Source organism: Gavia stellata, chromosome 6, assembly GCF_030936135.1.
Source record: "Gavia stellata isolate bGavSte3 chromosome 6, bGavSte3.hap2, whole genome shotgun sequence".
Taxonomy (NCBI): domain Eukaryota; kingdom Metazoa; phylum Chordata; class Aves; order Gaviiformes; family Gaviidae; genus Gavia; species Gavia stellata.
The window spans coordinates 5,734,094-5,753,293 of NC_082599.1; the positions used below are offsets into that span (position 1 = coordinate 5,734,094).

Here is a 19,200-nt window from a genome sequence, read left to right on the forward strand (position 1 = left end):
CACACACTTACACCCTCTATGGCGCTTGTATCTCTCTCCCTCACACGCACACAACACTCACACACTTACACCTTCTACGGTGCTTGTATCTCTCTCCCTCACACACACACACCACTCACACACACACCTTCTACGGCGTTTCTATCTCTCTCCCTCACACGCACACACCACTCACGCAGCCCCGTACACACACGCACCCCTGCATGAACCGTGGCACACGCTGTGTGCACACAGACAATCCTGCCCGCCACCATCACCTACACACATGGCCGGCCAGCACAGCCACACTGTCTCTGTGCATGCACAACCTTGTGCGCCCACACACACACTTACATACAGGCCTCCACACCTCAGTGTTCACGTGCGCACACCCCTTTTGGGGTCCGTCCCGGGTATGTTTCCTAGCCTTTTTCCCCCACTTTTCCTCTACAGTTCGCTAATTCCAGCCATTTGCGTGCGCCCTCGAATCTCGCCCTGGGATCTCCTCCCATCCTACCTCAGGCTATAAGCACTAACACCCTCCTTTTCTTTCCTCAGGACATCTCCCACTTGCTGGCTGGCACCTTTGAAGACCTGTACACTGGAGATGTTATCGGCGTGGACATGGAGAGAAGTTGGATCAAGTCCCAAGGAGGAGATGATGTTTATCATGAGAGTTTTATGGAGGAGCTACAGAAGGTACAAGTCAAAACTAAATCAGAGTTTGGAGCTCTGTTCAGCTTTCACTGCTTCTTCATAATTTCTAGATCTTCTGTAAAATAAAATAAAAAGGCAGGGACGATCCTAGAACTGACATTTTAATGGAAATTTACTTGAGCACAGTTTCCCACAGAACCTTTCAGATAAATTAATATTCACCATGTGCTCCTTTATGATATTCTCAGCTCTGGACAGCTTTTCAGACACAGAGTAAAATCAGTAGCCCTTTAAATGCCTATTCTACTGGCTAACTTCTCCCTGTAACTGCTGGTCAGTGTACTAGACTTCCTATCTTGCAATAAAGTATTCTCATGTGCTGCATTTTGAAACCAAATGCTGCAAATATTATTTATATATGCTTACCTTAGTGGTGCGCTACGACATGTAATCCATTAGCATTTGCAACACTGTTTGGGAATTTTGGACGAAATCAACAGTAGAAATGCAAAATACTTGTATTAATCATTGCTCTGATAGCTACTGTCAGTGTATAAAAGTAGAGACTATTGCTGGATGACTTAAGCAACAGGTATTTTTTCCATTTTCTGTCATCATAACCTCTTCAAAGGTTATCAGCTGAAAAAAATTTGAAGTTTTGTATTTCTTTTGAGTCATATATTGGTGGACTGAGTAATAAACGGAAGTACTTCTGCTTGGATAAGGTTCATTTCAACTGACAGTACATGTCCGTAACATGTATGTTACAGCTGAACTAGACATCCAAGGCTTTCTGTACCATCAGAAAAAGAGAAATAAACCACCAAACCAGGCATTTTTGGGACACGATCCATCTGATCCATTTTAAGTAGCAACTTTGGCATGGAGTGGGATCGTATCCTAGATTCCAATGATAGTGGAGTGATCCCAGAATAAGCAGAAGAGGAGGAAGCATCTCATTTTAGCTGAGATGCATCCTATTCTTTCTACTTAAAAAATGAAATAGAATTATTCTCTTAAATAATTATTCTATTAAAAGAGCCCAAAGGTTAAACCTTGTTACATAGAAGTTCTACAGAAAGCTCAGCTAGGTTACAAATGCTCTTGAGACCAATGTCTATCAGTTTCTCTTGGTGTTGGTCTTGTATGTCTCTCTGCCTCTGCTATATTCTCTCTTTAACTTACATGGATACCTCTTTGAGGCAGGATTTTCTTTTTGAGTTGTACTTGTAAAGCACTTACCACACTCGGCAGAGGGATCCAAAATATGTCAAGAGAAGTGAAGTATCACTATTGGGATATTTTTGAGTTTTAGAAACCTACCTAGTAACTAGGAGGGAGCATTCACTTTAAATTTAATCCTACACTTTCAGGCAAAATACAGTGCAGTTGCTACTGTCGCACAGAATGTAATAAAAGACAGACATTTCTCTTGTCCTGAGAGAGTATTCTCATCTTACACATACTTTTCTTGGGTAGTGCTTCTTACCCAGCACAAGTTAAATGATAGGAATGATGGTGGTTTGGCAGGCCAGTTTATGCTTGTAAAGTAATGATGTTTTACCAGGCTGTCTCTATTTACCTCTCAAAGGCAAATAGAAAACATTTATCTGCAAGGAGATTCTTTAATAATTTGTGACAGCTCAAATCAGACTCATTTCTCTACATTCACCTATGCCCGTGACAGCTTCTTGCTGAGTATAAGTGCCGACTGACAGAAGCTGACATAGTAGAAGAGAACATCGTTCAGGCCCAGGATCGAGCAAAAGCTGAAGAAGAAAGGGCCGTAAACGTGCTGAAGGCAGATGCGGGGAAAGATTTCCACAAAATGGGATTGCCACCAGGTGAGGATTCTGGAAATACTGTCTCTCCCTGGTACATGCTTACGGTACCTGGAGACCAATGCAATGTTTGTTTGCATCACTGGTAGGACTGACGCTAGACTCAGTGAGCTTTTAGTTTGGCCTTACATCCATAGAGCAACACTGAAGGATTTTGTGCAGAGATTCAAGTACAGTAACATCTGTTTAACAGTGTAAGAAACTAAATGACCAGGTCATTTTCAAGGTATTAAATCTGCAATTAATGGCTTACCACCTAATTTTATTACAGGCATACACACCTTGATATATAGCAGCAACGAATGGAGATTAAATGTTTCTCCAATGGCTGCATAACTGGGTTTGAACTGAATTTACAATTGTGGAGGAGCATGTCCAAATCTTGGGATTAAAATACCAGACTGTTTCTCTATCCAAAAATATTACCTGACAGTGATGAGTTATAAAGACAACATTACTTTGGATTGATCAAGATAGTGTATCTTAAGGGGCTAAGCTTTTGCTTTTTTTTATTGGTTTTGGGTTTTTTTACTGTTGCAGTGGCGTCCTCTTTTAGGTGGATTGTGGATAATGAACTTCTCAGAAAAAATCATTTAACCTGCCCTGATGATTACATCACTGATAAATTACCTGTTACTAGAGCACCAAAAGGTAAATTTAAAGCAGAGAATAATTAGACTTTTTAGAACACTCTAAAAGAATTGAAGCATTGGAGGATGTAGCAGATCTGAGTATATTTTTATAGTTTTCTGCCAAAGCAGAAGGGACTCCAGTATTACAAGCATAAAATTCCACTAAAGGGACAGTCAAAATAAAATTGATAAATGAAAAATTCTCTTCCTCTGAAATTAATGGATTATTGAGTTTAAACATGCTTAAATATGAAATTTAATGGTAGTTGCACATTTGTTTACAGTTCTTTACATCTGACACAAGAACTGTATTAACTGTGACTGCTCTGCCTCTATTCAATTTCATTAGCACAAAGCTGCAACTACATCTTGTATTCAGAGAACGGTAGTGGTTTACATTAAAGTAGAAACTATTTTCAGTGAAATAAAATTGTATTCTTTATTTTGGGTTTAAAATTTTCCAGTTCTGGAAATATATCAGTTTGATTTGCAAATGAAGATCAGTAAGAAAAATCTTTTGGGCAATGTCAAGACTTCTTTACTTTTTTTACTCATGTGTAAGTCAAGGTGACAGGTTTTAGTATCATTAAAAAGATTTTTTTCAGTCAAGTCAAAACAAGCATTTCAGAGTAATGAATTTAGTCACGAATTCCAAGATTCGGGGGTTTTTTCCATTTTAATTCCAAACAAAGCCAAAAATCTAACATCTCAGAGTTTCCTCTGAGGTGGCAATTTTGTTGTCTAACTATAGGAACACGGGACTAGATGGTACATGCTGTTTATGTCAATTTTCTGACTGTTGTAAGTCCATCATATAGATCTTTTAGTAAACTGAACAGTACATTCTAAGTCCCACTCACTTGTAAGATTAACATAGCTTTCTGAGAGTAATATAATTTTCTTTGTATATAGCTTGTTTAATTAGTATTTCTAAAAGCTTTCTTATTCAAGCACTAACCTTTATTTGTGCAAAATAAATTATAAATGTAAATTAAATTCTAGAGGATTTAAAGTGTATTTTTACCATCAACAAGACTAAAAGAAATTCATACACCTATGCTTAGAATAAATGCTTATAAGTCATGTTTTTCTCTTCTAGAATTAGTTTTTTCTTTGAATTGCAGGAAAATCAGAACCTGGCTACATCAAAGAGACATTTAGTTTTAAACAGCATGTTTCTTCAGGCTCGCGGGCCCAGATGCCTGCAGAGATTGCACACCTACAGAAAATATCTGGTAGTCTGCCAAATGTGTCTTTATGCACATTAACTCTGCCTTCAACTCCAGATTCTAGCCACCAGACTAAAAAGACAAGTAAGGTACATTTTACTGATTTATTTGTTTTAGTCTGTCAGAACTGTAGGGCCTATTGCTGTTCCCGTAACAAAGGGTGGATATCAATGCATTGTTGATTTTGTTCCAATACTTATTTTATTCAATCTGTTAAGAAAAGAGAAATACAATATTTCTATATGAATTTTCAATGCTGTATGGCTTTAATTAGACATGTACAGATACCTTTTTCATTATCCTCAAAATTGCTGTGTTTAATTTTGCACCATGGTCTCTTTGTTTTTCAAAGAAAACGAATGCCTTACAGAAGCTAGCCTGGAAAGATAGTAAGTGCAAAGCAGAGGGACAAAGTGACTGTGCTTACCTTGCCAAACTTGAGAAAAGACAGAATTACTTGAAGAACCCCCGCTTTTTCCCACCAAATGCTCTTCATGGAGGCAAATCTCTTGTCATTTCTCAAGAGAAGGTGGAACAAACCTTAGCCAAAAGAAAAGCAGAAGATAATAAAGGGTATGCAGTATATACAGTTTCTTGATTCTGAGCTGGAGCACACAGAGAGCTCCACTATAGAATTGCTGTGGATTTGCACATAGATACTGAGCTAAATGTCTGTATGGTCTCTTAGGAAACAAAGCATGTCTGTATGACATTTTGGTTTTGCCAAAGGACACATTTTTGCTATTTCTCATTTTATCAGTATTTAAAGAACTAGGCAGTAAGATAATGTCTCCCTTTTTTTATCTTTCAGAGATACCTCATTTGTTCCTGTATTTCTTGCCAATCCACCTACTGTTTTATTTTCTGATTATGAAGTTGGCCAGGTCTGTGAGGTGAGAACTTACTTGTTTGGAGAGGGTTAGTTCTACCACCGAGAAACATTATGTCCTGCCATGATCTACATATTTCACTCAATCTTCTGGCTTTCTGCAGTTTAACAAAAGTCTGAGTTTCTTCCTTATATTGAATTAATGACCCTTTAGCTTCTTTCAAGATACTTGTTCACGCATGCCACTGACACACTAACCAGTGAAAACTAAAAGGGACCCTTTTCAGTCTCTGCTTGGTTTTGGTAGTATCTGACTCAGCCTTTATTGAATAAACTGAAATTTTTAGGCGGGTTGTGATGGTAAATTAGCTACAACTAGCAGAGTGCTAGAGAATTGCAAACATTATAATGAGTGATGATAAATGCAATGGAGTATTTTATTTTCTTTTTAAATGAAGATGACTATAGAGCTGCAGAACATCACTTCAACGTGTCATCATGTAAGACTTATCCCCCCCTCTACTTCAGCATTTGCCATTGGGCCAGGTAAGGGTTATTTTTACTGCCTTTAAGATGTTAACACATAAGAGATCTAATTTATCTGCTTGAACAAAGATTTTTCAGAGACATTATGTTTGGTTCTGCTATCCATAGTGCTCTGGGTAGGACAATAATCTGCTTAATTCTTTAGAGACTGAACGTTGTCTTATGTCTCCAGGACCATTCACATGAAACTCATCAGCAGATACAAATAGTCTAATGAGGAATTCAAGAAGACTAACTAATATTAAAATCTTTGAAGTTAGATTGAAATATATCCATGGAATACCTAGATTAAGTCTTACGTAAAATGTATGTAGGAATGGATGTAGTGTCCATTGAAATCAGTAGGGGAAGAGGGCAAGAAATAGCCACAATTGCTACAAGGAAGATTAGGTTAGAGGAAAGGTAAGAAAAACATCTTTCCTATAGCAGGATAGGCAGGCACTGGCATAGATTGCCTAAGGAGATTGTGGTATCTCAGTCACAGCATTGGAGGAATATTTAGAAGAAGTTAGAGCCGCCCATGTAAACCCTGTTTTGTGGCAGAGGAAAACTGGGTAACGTCTCTAGGTTACTCCTCACTGTGTTTTCTCTGTAGTTAGGAGAAGCATATTTCAGACCAAAAAATTTTTTTTTACTTCAGTGGAAGATATGCACATACACAGATTACACTGGCAGGCCTTTTGTGGTCATTCATTTTTATCAGCAATAAATGGGGAGAGTTTACAGGCACCTTTCCAGAGGGAGATGTGATTATATATACATATGCCAACTTTGGGAGGTTTCAATTTTTTTAATTCCCTGTATTTTTTTTTCCCAAGGAAAATTTCCAGGAAAGGGAGGAATGATTGCTCCTGGGATGACATGCCAGTATACGGTCCAATTTATTCCTGAACATCTGGGAGATTATGAAGATTGTATATTAGTGGAGACTCAAGTATCAGAACCTCTTCTGATCCCGATCCAAGCTAAAAGACGACCTCCAGTGTTAACATGTCAGTAATGCCCAATTCTTAAGTTTCTCTAAAGTTAAATGGATTTGTTGATTTTTTTTTAATTTGACTGTCTCCAATTTTATGGAGAAAATTGGCAGTGCTTTTTCTACATTTTGATATCGATCTCATTTTAACTCATAATAGATTTATTAGTTATTAAAATGTAATTTTGTAAAATTTTTCCTCAATTACTTTTTCTTGCCACATCAAGTTCATTTTTTTTCACTGTATTAGAGGAGTGAGCAGGAGCCACTTTTCTAGGTTTGTGTCTTGTCAATTCCTGGACTACTAACTGTAATTACCAATCCTAAATATTAAGGAATTACGATTTAGCTATAAATATTTGATGCTATTAATTAATATTCATGGAATGTTACATTAATTATATATGGATATGACATATCTGCAGGATTCACCTCTCAGATACCTAACCTCAACTGTAACAACCAGGATTACTTTTGCAGAAACTTGCTTTGAGTTTTTGTAAATTCACCTTTCTTGTTATACCGAGCTTTTTTTAAAATCATCTTGCTTTTTGTCATCATTCAATGGAGTCTTTAAGTAGGAAGCACCATTAAAATGTAAGAGGAATGTAGAAATATGCACCTCATACTATTTAACTTTCAAATGGAAAGAATTTAAGGCTTTTTAGGATTGCAGCACCTAGCATATTCATATGCAGTAATGTTGTCTTTAACGAGTTATTTAAGAACTGGCTTTGCCAGCTGCTAGCCTTCACTGTCTGTTTAGTCTGATTTTCTGTGTTACTCATTGCAGTGCCTCACATTATAGACTGTGGTTCCTGCCTTGTTGGAGGAATAAAAGTAACGATGATTTTGTGCAGAAATGAGGGATGTAGCACTGGGAAGTTCCGTATAATGCCAAAGAAAGCCTGGCCACCTCCTAATTTCAGGGTAAGTGATTAGAAGGGAAATACTGGACGTGGTATGGTATAGATGCCCTGACATGAAGGCCTTTAACCTAGTCATGGTATATTAGCACAGGAGTCATAAAGCCTTGCTGGGGTCATCTGTATTGTTCCATTCCCTCAGGGATTCACATTTATCCTTGAGCCCAATCTCCCTGGATATCCGAACCTCCTGCTTGTGCTCTGGCTTCCCTCTGGAAGAAGTTGTCTTGCTCGGTAGTGAAGTAAACTCAGGCATAGATCAGGGAAAGGACAACTGACTTGAACTTTAATCTTACCCTTAAAGCAAATAGAAATGCAATCAGTTCTAGCATTGCTTGAGCTAATTTCCTCCCCCTCCCCACCCAAGATACCACTTACTAACCTTGCTGCACCTGTAGACCCTGGCATTCCACTCCACTACTGCTCTGTCTTTAGTTTTACATCACAAAACAAGGTCTAAGTGATACCAGATGAAGAAGATAAGATGTGACTGGTAGATTGGCATTTTATGTGCTGGAGAAAAGGCTAATGGGATACATTAGCTTTACATTTCCAACTCAAAGTGAGTCATAAGCATGGAAAAACGGAGTGAACTCTTATGCTTAGGCATAGCTGTTCTTCTGTGAACATGAATATTAGGGCTCCTGACACTATCATTTGGCTTTGGAGACAGCAGCTTCCCTCCTGCTTTCACCAAGGTAATTATAAAGCATGGGGCATTTCTTCTAATTAAGCCATATACATAAGCCACATACTTTTGAGATGTGTGAAAAAAAATTACAGTAAGATGTAGAACAGTGATGTTGTAGTATACAGTCTGTTCTAGGTAAGCCTGTATTTTAAAAACAACAACCTGATCAATTTAATTTATTAGTCTTCCTTTTTTTCCTTTTTTTTTTTTTTTTTTTTTTTTTTGTAAACAACTTAGGCTGTTTCCACTGTTGGTTTTGTGATACAAGATCCTTTTGGGATCCATCCTGCTGTTTTTGAGCTAGCTCCAGGGCAGAGTACAACAGTAGAGGTTAGTACCAACTGCTATAGAAACTATTTGTACTTTACCAAATACATTAGCAAACAAGATCATTTTAGAAGATCTTGGCTGGACCTTGTGAATTTGGGTTTGTGTGAGCAAAAATGCTCAAATCCTTTTGTACAGTCATGCTGGAAGAATTGCAATTGTGCGTCTTACTGGAGAGTCTTTCATTGTAACTTCAAAGTCTTGCTTAGCCACTCAGAGACGAGTCAGATTTCCCCCATGCAAAGAACCCTCTTAGAGAAAACAGAAATCTGAGAACACTGGAGTCCTTATTTCACTCCAGCTTTTCCTTTCTGAGCTTCCTTGAAAAAAAAAAAAGGACATTTTGGGAAAAAATTCTTTCATTGTAGAGCAGCAGTTACAAATCCTTCACTTATGCTGTGATCTTTCCTGAAAAAGATCCTGCAATAGGTGTGCATTACTGGTTGCCATCACTGCTTTCTCTGATGCGGGCCACATTTTATTATAGCATCGCTATGGAGAGAAGAAGAGTGATATGGAGAGTATGGCTAGTCTCCAGCCCTTCCTTTCTCCACTACCCCCTGGCTGTTGATAAAAGGACTGGGTCAGGCAGGTGTGGATAAAGGAGGAACGTTTCTCTTCCTTTATGTCTCCCCACGTGCATTGCTTCAGCAGGGCCAGGCACATGTGGGAGAGAAAAAGGAGATGGATTTAGCATGGGCTGGGTTTGTAGGTGGTAGTGGATCAGAGGTAGGATAACCATGGTGCACATTGCACAGCCAAAGGTTTTGGCCCCTGAACCATTTTGTTGAGGTGGGGCTCAGGGAAGGCACACAGCAGCTGCCCTGGTCACACTGTTATAACTTGACAGGCAGCGGTGGCATTGCTCAGTAAGAGACTGAGGACAGATTCGAATCTGAGGGTGCAATTCATACAACTAAGCCAGTAGACTGCCCACACCTCCAGTGACTACAAAGGCAGCCTCTGGTGACCATCCAGAAACACACATGTAAGTTTAGTGACCCAGAAAACACCTATTTCTTTCTGGTCTGTATTAAGGGAATGTGACACTGTCTGTTTCTGGCAAATGTAAGATTTAATTACTAATCGCTAGAACTGTCCTTTAGCGAACATTTACTTCCTGGAGAGAAATCAGTTACAGACATTGCTATTTCACTTCTCTCTTTCAGGTAGTGTTTTTCCCTTCTTTTCCAGAATTCTCACAGCAAACATACACCATTGTTTGTGACAATTGCCAAGTCAATGATGTTACAGTCACAGGTTTGTTTCTAACACCTTTCAGAGATCGTGTTTCTAACTCTGTAGATATTCAAATAATGTGAGTGGTGGTTGATGGCTTGAAGTGATAGTAAATTTTTATGTCATTGGATTGAGCAAATACTTTGTCCCCTAATGGTGTTAAATGCTAAGCATTTCTATTATTATTATTACTACTCGATCCCAGTGCATGAAATACATGGCATTCGGAAAGCACTGAGCTCTTAACCCACTGTAGCCAAAAATCCATACATAAAATGTCACCAAGTAGCACAAAAGAACACCTGTAGTCAGGTGCAATTCATTTCTTAGGCTTTTGTATCAATAAGATAACATGACAAACTATAAAACATCAGCTTTAACAGGGCAGAAATACATTTAGGTGTGAAGAAAATGTGGGCCACATCTTGGATTAGGGTATTCAGGAGAGATAGGCAGTCTTTGGATTAGCTAATGAAAGCAGTTGAAATTCTTGTAAATGTTAGTGCTTGTCCTGTAATGTAATTGTGAGGCATGTAACATTAGGCTTGACTTGTAGTCTATTTAATCACTTTATTCCAGGTATTTCCTTTGGAATTTTTTTAATAGTGTATTTGCTGCTTGTTTTTATTTTAATATACTGCTCAAAACATCTGGGAGACGCATTATCAACCATTGCAAACATTCTGCTCGCTTCAGTGAAACGATGGTGATGTAAGTGAGCTGAGGTTGTGGCCCTGAAATCCAAATCTGTTAATTCATGAAGAGAAGATCTCTATTGATATATGTTGATGAACAAAGAACATCAGGAAAATATTGTACAATTAACACATTGGAGTTCTGAAACTTGAGGAAACACCAGATATAATCAGTAATGGCCATTGCTGGCATTTGTTGTTAATGAGTAATATAAACAATGTTAATAAACAGTAATACCTGCTTGTTTCTTCAAGGGGTTGGACAGCTGATAGCTCTGGAGCTTTTGTTTGTCACGGGTGGAGAAAGCAAACCTGAACCCGGTGAAGTTACTGATGCAACAGCACAGCACCTTATACGATTTGACCCCCAAAACCCACACACCACCGAGGAGAAGAAACTGATTATAAGGAACTCTACGTACGTAGCTGCTATTAATAGAGTAATGCTGTGCAGTCTAAACATACTGGTAGGGATCTCATTTGTGATACCAGCCTCTCTCAAGCTGGAGAAACCTTCAAGTGCTTGATAAACTTTGTGCAGAAGCGTTGCTTCTTTTTGCTCCATTGTTTAGTGATTAAGGTTCAAGGATATGCTTGTAAGGGCAGGGACGTTATATATAGAGCAAACATTATGGCAACCATTAACCATACCATTTGGTTCATACACTGCCAAGGTCAATATATTTGCCTCAGTATAGATAAATCTACAACTGCAAAAGATTCATAAATGTGGATGGTTGCAGGAAACATTTAACACTGTCATCCAGATGGGATTTATCTAACTTTACATGTCTACAATGTATACTTGTACAATTGAGCTAAGCACCCTATACTCTTTTCCTTTCATAGTGCAGGGAAATAGATGCTTTTAGATGCAATAGATTTTAAAGGTGCAATTCTGACTGTAGACATCTCCCATAGAACAAGACATAATGCATCCTGGACTCCACTGGATCTCCACTGATTAAAATGGGAGCCCAATGTAACTAGCGCATATTAAAACTTTCCAATGATTCCTACTATTGAGTCCTAATAGATTTAAATGTAAACTCTATTTGAGGTCAAGGAATATGTCCCTATGTGCAATTACATTGTTCTGAACATAGTGGAATCCTGACTTTGATCAAAATCAGTTGGACAATAATAGAAGTACACTGATGTGCATGACTGCAGCAGTTAGGGGCTGCAGACCACAAAAGCAGTAAGGAGGTCAGTGCTGGTTTTAGACACGTTCATGTAAATTGTTACTTGCTACAGTGAATTTCTGGAAGTTTGTTTTGTGGCGTGGAAACCACACATGCATAATGCCAGAACAGAATGCTGTTTGGGTATAGAAAGTGTGATTCAGTGAACTGGATACTGTAAACTGACAAAGGATGTGACTATGCCAATTTCCACATTTTCTCTGTGTTACAATCATGGCAGCAGTCCCTGCACGTCTGGTGTCAGCATTTGTATGAAACAAAGCTGGACAGGCTGAGACTGAACTCCACATAAGGAAGAAAGAGAAAATTTTGTACTGCTATAGAAAGCAATACAAGAAATACAAGTTTTATGTCATTGACACTCACTTCCAAATTCCAGTGTCCTTCCTCCCCTTAGTAAGGCAAAGTTTTTGAGGTCAGTATGAGCAAGGTTTTAAAACCCATCAACACATTCCATGGAATACACTTCTGCTGAAGCAACCCAGTTAAGCAACTTTTTCTGGATTACAAAAAATATTGCCGAGCCATTGCTATAATCTTAGCTGGAGCCCCTGTGTTTCTTGATATGTTAAAGCCCACAGCTTGCACTTGGATTAAATTCAGAATGTTATGTAGATCATCAGCAGTGATCCAATGCAAACATACTGATATCAGCAGGAATTTTCCTGTTGATCTCAGATTCTTGGAAGAAGAATTGTAGAGTTTCCTCAAAGTTACATTACATCACAAGTTAAATAAGGCAAGAAAGTGTTAACATATCTTGCACATTTATATAATTTACTTCCATATAGCATGTTCTTTGTACAATTTATATACTCTGACTCTACACCACCTCATCAGATTTGTAGCTCACAAAGACTGGTAAGCCTAACCCCTGTAATATTTAAGGAGAGGAATTCCCTACATATAAAAAGGAACCGAAAATTTTCTCCCAATATTTTACTCAAAAATACCTGATTTTTTTTTAATCATAGCTTTTTGGGTTTTATTGATCTCTTTGCAGCCACATTGAGCTTCCTTTCTACTGGCAGATAATAAAGCCTAATCTGAAACCATTAATACCAGAAGAAACTGCAGACTTTATGAAGCTCAAATACAATCGAGACACAGAGTCAGCCTTCTTCCTAAATCCTGAGCAAGGAGTTTTGCTTCCCCATGCTGATCATGAGTTTATTCTCACTTACACTCCACAGGAGGTATGGCTTGTGATTCCTTCCTATCTACAAACTCCAGCTGTGTATTTTATGCAAGTCATAAAATCCTTGCTGTGTAGCTTTCTGAATTAAATTTAATTAGCTGGTACTATGCTCTGGTAAACAGTGTTCAAAATGTAGAAAGTTACTAAAAGAAAACATGTTTTGACTGCAAAATATGAGACAGTTTCTCATCTCATGTCATTTTTGGTACTGATTGGACACAATTAATTTTACACTGAAACTGTGGACGCATCCTCATAGCTGCAGCTGTGCTGGCTGGTAAAGTTACCCCCCTCACATTACCAGCTCCTCCACAATCTCCTGGCCCTTCCCATCTGCTGAGTGAGCTGCTTTGGGGATATGTGCCCCATACCTACTGCAGCCTAAACAAGTTTGGTTAGCAAACAGTGATTATTTAAACTGTTTCCAACTGTAGCTTTTTTGGGCTGAAATGGGTCCTAGGAACAGCTGTGTGGTAAATTAAGGGGGTAGTAGTAGCCTTTGGCAGAGTAATGATGGCATGCAGCTGTGGGTAAAGAGGGGTGCAACGATGTTTGAATGCAGCTGTACCAGTGACTGTTGTCTTAGTTTCTGCTCTGCTGTCCATGTAAATAAGGAGCATGAGGTCACTGTATTTAAAGAAACTCAGAATCAGTACGGTTGGAAAAGACCTGTAAGATCATCGAGTCCAACCTGGGGGGGGGGGGAAAAAAAAAAAAAAAAAAAAAAAAAAACCACAACACAACCACAAAACCCACGCCACACAACAACAATAACAAGCCACAACCCACCCAACACCACACAGCACCATGTCCATCAAGCTACATCCCACAATGCCACATCCACACGCTCCTTGAATACCTCCAGGGAGGGTGACTCTACCACCTCCCTGGGCAGCCTATTCCAGTGTTTCACCACTCTCTCAGTGAAGAACTTTTTCCTAATGTCTAGCCTGAACCTCCCCTGGCACAACTTGAGGCCATTTCCTCTAGTCCTGTCACTAGTCACTTGGGAGAAGAGACCAACACCCACCTCTCTGCAACCCCCTTTCAGGTAGTTGTAGAGAGCGATAAGGTCTCCCCTCAGCCTCCTCTTCTCCAGGCTAAACAACCCCAGCTCGCTCAGCCGCTCCTCATAAGACTTGTGTTCCAGACCCCTCACCAGCTTCGTCGCCCTTCTCTGGACACGCTCCAGCACCTCAATGTCCTTCTTGTAGTGAGGGGCCCAAAACTGAACACAGTATTCGAGGTGCGGCCTCACCAGAGCCGAGTACAGAGGCATGATCACCTCCCTGCTCCTGCTGGCCACACCATTTCTGATGCAAGCCAGGATGCCGTTGGCCTTCTTGGCCACCTGGGCACACTGCTGGCTCATATTCAGCCGGGTGTCGATCAACACCCCCAGGTCCTTTTCTGCAGGGGAACTTTCCAGCCACTCATCCCCAAGCCTGTAGCGTTGCATGGGGTTGTTGTGGCCGAAGTGTAGAACCCGGCACTTGGCCTTATTGAACTTCATCCGGTTGGCCTCAGCCCATCGATCCAGCCTGTCCAGATCCCTCTGCAGAGCCTTCCTACCCTCAAGCAGATCAACAACTCGATCCAAAGTAAGCCCAAGAGTGGGAATATCCCATGCTGTGGTGATTGACAGACATAGGAATACCTCCAGTAAGTACGGAAGAGAAACTAACTGGGTTTTTAAAATACATTAATTAGTTAATAGAAATATATATTAATGATGTTTTAAAGATTTTAATTTTATAACAAAAATATATTGAATTAACATATACACTTAAATTAATCTCTCTCTACAAACAAATGAATCTTTTGCAAAGCCCTTCAAGTATAAGGCCTGCTTCTGTGTTTCCTTTTTTCCCCCATTGGAATATAGAAGGCATCCTCTTTTTCCATGATGGAAAAGTAGTGTTTCTTACTCAAAATCAGATTGATGGTCAATTAAGCTAAATACCCTGGAGCGGTTAGAAGAAACTGTAAGTACACCAGTACTGATCTTAATTTGGGGAGCCTTTGCAGATGCTTGTATGTAGTATGCAATATACTAGGGAAATAATAACAGGCATGTCAAAAATGAGTATTTTTCTTGGAACTACACACCATGAGATCAGAATCTGGCTAATATTTTGCAGTGAAACATGTTTTCTTTTAGTAACTCTAAAGTTTGAATATTGTTTATCAGATCTTAGTATGCCAATGATGATCGTTCATCCTTTAAATGTAAACTACTTTTTCATCTTTTTTTAATCCTCAACATAACTGATTACTTGACATTAAAATCCTCTCCTCCTTCGTGTGTGTAGCTGAAGAATTATCACAGTGTGATTCAGATGGTACTGAGGGACATCCCAGAATCACCTTGGTAAGCTGAGAAACAGTATTTCCCGGTAGGATGTGTAGCCATATTTTAGCTATGCTATTACGTTAAGTTACTGGGATTCTTCATCATTCTGGTGATGATGCACTGACAATTATAGAGGATTTTATCTGCACAACTTAGAGTGGTACAAAGATCGTCTCTGTGATCTTCCCTCGTGTCTGAACACATGCCTTAGCCCTAGATGGGGCTGCACCTCACTTGGAAAAAGATAATGCTGACATTTTGTCTGTTCATTTCCCAGCTTTCTGCTGAGGTTTCCAGCAGGTTTTCCTGCTATTACTGTTTGTCACAGCAGTCTATGACTTACATACTTGTTCGTGAACAGGCTGGAACGACTAGAGTACCTTAAAGAACTACTGTAATTTTTCCAGTTTTCAATTGTCCCCAGCCTGAGATAACTGCACCTGGGCACTCTGTAGTTAGAAACTTTTGATGATTTTCAATTTTGATCTGGCAGTTAAAAGATGTTTAAACACCAGTTTAAGATGCTTAATAATTCTACCATATTCCCTCCCAAAGTTTAGTAAGAGAGGCGATGCTTCAAAACATCCCAGAATACAAAGCAGAGGATGTAATAGCATTGGAAATAGAAGTTAAAGGATCAACAGAACCATTTCATCTTCTTCTGGAACCATATGCCATTATCATCCCTGGAGAAAACTTTATTGGTGTAAATGTCAGAAAAACATTTAAGGTTTGTTTGCTTTTGACTTCATTGTGCTGACTGTCATGTGCTTTGTGTCACTAGATGTCATAGGTGTTATTAGAAGATACCGGACAATCCATGTTATTTTAGTTTTTCTTAAATAATTTTAAAGGAGGCCGTGACTCCAGGAGGGTCTGTACTGAAATTCCCTAGCAAGTCTGCTTAGCCCTACATTCCAGGCAAGCAGGCTTTGTTCTTTTTTCGTCTCTCAGGTTTGATACCACAGAAGTTTTACCCTTCTAAATGTTTTTCTGGGTCATTAACCTGTTACTTACCACTTTTTCACTCCTGTGGTGTAAAAGTTTTCCAGTTGGGAGGAATAGCTAATTGATGATAAAATTGCTTACATAACAGGGGCACAGTTCATGCAAGGGAGTACAGCAAGCACAGAAGAGCTACGAAAGTGACACATGCTGCAGCTTACTAGACATTGTTCTTTCCTGCAGGTTCTGATAATTACCGTTTGACCATTACGGGACAGACTGGTGCTGCAATTGTCCACTCACTCAGGATCCTTTTGATCTTAGACTCACTTGGGAAAAATAGGCCTGTTAGCAAGAGCCAGGCAGGAAGACATTTCCCAGTTCATGGTCTTCCCATTTTTTCGTAAAGATACTGCTAATCAGCATTTAGTTTTATGCTTTCTCTTCCTAGAAGTTCTTTTTTAACTTAAGACAGCCATTTCATACTTTCCAGTAATCCAGTATAGCTACCCATGTGGTATAGGTAATTAAGTCACTTATTGATAATATAATGGCATTCCTCACAGTTTCCAATTGCTTTTTTGGTCTTAAAAAGATAAGAATGTTAACTGTGCTTAGAGATAATTGTGTTTCAGAGAAAAAAGTTATTTACTGCAATTAAGAAATAATGTCTGAATAGATCTGAAGAGCAGGCCAAAAATTTCAAGAGCTTACATCTCCCTCACAAAAAAAGGCTGCTCTCAAAAGAAGTTTAAGCTTTGAAACATTTTGAAATATTTTGAAAAATGGGGAAAAAGTTTAAAAGGCTTCAAATATGATAAAGCTTTTGAAAAAAATGGTTAATGGATTATTTTTTTTTACGTTTCAGAAAACACTTTCACTAGTGTGAAGGTAGTCACTGTGTTCATCTGACTAAATATAGTGCTTTCAGCATAGATCCCCACATCTGAGCTACCTGCTCTAAACTTTGCTTAGAGTCCTCGGAGATCTGGTTGGCAGCATCCAGGAGGTGATTCATCTCATCCCACAGGCTAAAATAGGTCAGAGGAATTGCTCCCAGCACTGTCTAATTGGCTTTATTTTTAGCAAAGAGAATTCCTAGGAGATGAGATCAGATGTAGATCTCTTACCTATTTTGCAGACACCTGAAATCCAGTCAGGCGAATCCTACTGCTTCTTGTTTTACATTACAGAGGAGAAAAGAAAGGGAGGACACAGCGTTATCATGAAAATAACAGTAGTTAGTGCATGGCACTGGGTTAGTACTGTTCAAGTCACAGGTTAGATGAGGTTCTGTGCCTTTTCACTCTTACCATGCTCAGTTTATTTCAAGATTCAGGTAAAGATACAGTATGTTGTAGCTAGATTCAAGGTATGTCAGTAAGTCGTAATGTTTAGTGATCAGGCTATGGTTAGACTTTGCAAAGTGTGTGATGTAGGACTTGCAATATCTAGTTTGCAGTGCATCAGTACTCTCAGCAAATTGGCTTGTTGCTATGAAAGCTTAAAGTGCATTAATTGTCTCGTTGATTTTAATTGTTTCAGATGTGGAATAACAGCAAATCATTGATCAAGTACACATGGGAGAAAATCATGCCCTGTGACATCATGGAAGTTGAACCTCATACTGGCACCATAGGTAAAGTTTGTGACTTGCAAGCATCAGTTAATGAAAGAAATATTTAAATTGGTATGAGTGAAAGCGAGAAGTCATAGAGCACTGTAATACAAGCTGCAAAGCAAGATCTGATCCTTAGCCCACTGGAGCCAGCAGGAGACTTGATTTGGTTCCAGGCGTTACAGTAACAGGCTTGCAGCAGGTGGTTTCTTTGCAAAATGGTGAGACAGGACCCTGAATTTTTCTTTTCTAGATATGAATAAATGCTGTGAATTTGATTTGGCAATTACTGGAAGCAAACCTGGGTGCATCAGCCGTAATCTGCAGTGTAAAATTGAACACTGTCCAGAGCCACTTGTACTGCATATTGAGGCTGCTTTTAAGGTAAGGAACAGTTCAGTGTTGCAGAATGACTGTCTCTGGGGCCTGGCTATTTTCCATATAAAGTTTTTTGCCTCTTAAAGGCCTGACAAATCTAGAGCAGTTACAAACAGGAGGTATTTTTGCTGTCTAGTAACTATTGAGTCAGTGTTGATACTCCCATGACAATAAGATTTTTTCTGTATTACACGCAATGCATTTGCTTTCTGCTATTCTCTGTGAAATTGAACGTTAATCTTAGCTAATGTATGTTTCTTAATTAGGCAGTTTTGGCAGAAGTGTCCATTCTGACATCTGTTTCCTGGTGTCCTAGGGTCCACTTCTGCGTATTGATGTTCCATCACTCCGGTTAGGTTTGATTAAGCAGGGTGAGAGTGTGTTAAGAACCTTTGAGATTAAAAATCTGTGTCAGCTGCCAGCACAATGGAGAATGCAAGAAAGCCAGGTTTGTCTAGCTGAAAGGAATGAAGAGGTAAGTCACTGCTATAGCTGGCTATGCTGCCTCTTTAGCTATTTCTTCCTTATGCTTAGGAGTTGTAATATTCATTCCAGGTATCAGAAGTTATAATTTCTGTGACTTCTTATGAAACTGGTTCTGCACAGTTCCAGAAGTGCACAAGTTCTTTTGAGATTAAATGCTTCTTTGCAATTTTTCTCTTTTTCCATTTATTACAAATCTCCTGCCAGCCTGATCCAGAGAGACATGGAGTATTTCCTGTATGACAGTGATTTCATCTGCTGCTGGTATAAATAAGGGGGCAAGACTTTATCAGAAGTGAGGCTGCTAAACACTCCTCCCACGCACCCACATCAGCATCTCAAACAAGAATCTCAGCAGCTACTGAACTGGGCCTTTTGGCTTTAAACAGTAGCTTTGAAACATGCAGCTGTCTCCCAAAATGACTTCTTACTACAATGAACACTAAAACTGTC

The 19,200-nt window shown here is 39.2% G+C and overlaps 1 protein-coding gene across 1 annotated transcript in view; it reads left to right on the top strand.

Annotated features, from left to right (window-relative positions):
- The first annotated feature begins 2,464 nt into the window (after positions 1-2,464).
- Positions 2,465-19,200, top strand: part of DLEC1 (DLEC1 cilia and flagella associated protein) — a 38,357-nt gene continuing 21,621 nt past the window's right edge. Inside the window, exons 1-17 of the mRNA XM_059819124.1 lie at positions 2,465-2,480; positions 3,018-3,128; positions 4,234-4,427; positions 4,691-4,911; positions 5,150-5,231; positions 5,626-5,713; positions 6,532-6,705; positions 7,483-7,619; positions 8,544-8,636; positions 9,803-9,893; positions 10,823-10,985; positions 12,776-12,968; positions 15,283-15,341; positions 15,879-16,053; positions 17,814-17,907; positions 18,140-18,270; positions 18,581-18,739. Of these exons, the coding sequence (XP_059675107.1) occupies positions 2,465-2,480; positions 3,018-3,128; positions 4,234-4,427; positions 4,691-4,911; positions 5,150-5,231; positions 5,626-5,713; positions 6,532-6,705; positions 7,483-7,619; positions 8,544-8,636; positions 9,803-9,893; positions 10,823-10,985; positions 12,776-12,968; positions 15,283-15,341; positions 15,879-16,053; positions 17,814-17,907; positions 18,140-18,270; positions 18,581-18,739 (2,181 nt within the window). The remainder of the gene's footprint in view (positions 2,481-3,017; positions 3,129-4,233; positions 4,428-4,690; positions 4,912-5,149; positions 5,232-5,625; positions 5,714-6,531; positions 6,706-7,482; positions 7,620-8,543; positions 8,637-9,802; positions 9,894-10,822; positions 10,986-12,775; positions 12,969-15,282; positions 15,342-15,878; positions 16,054-17,813; positions 17,908-18,139; positions 18,271-18,580; positions 18,740-19,200) is intronic.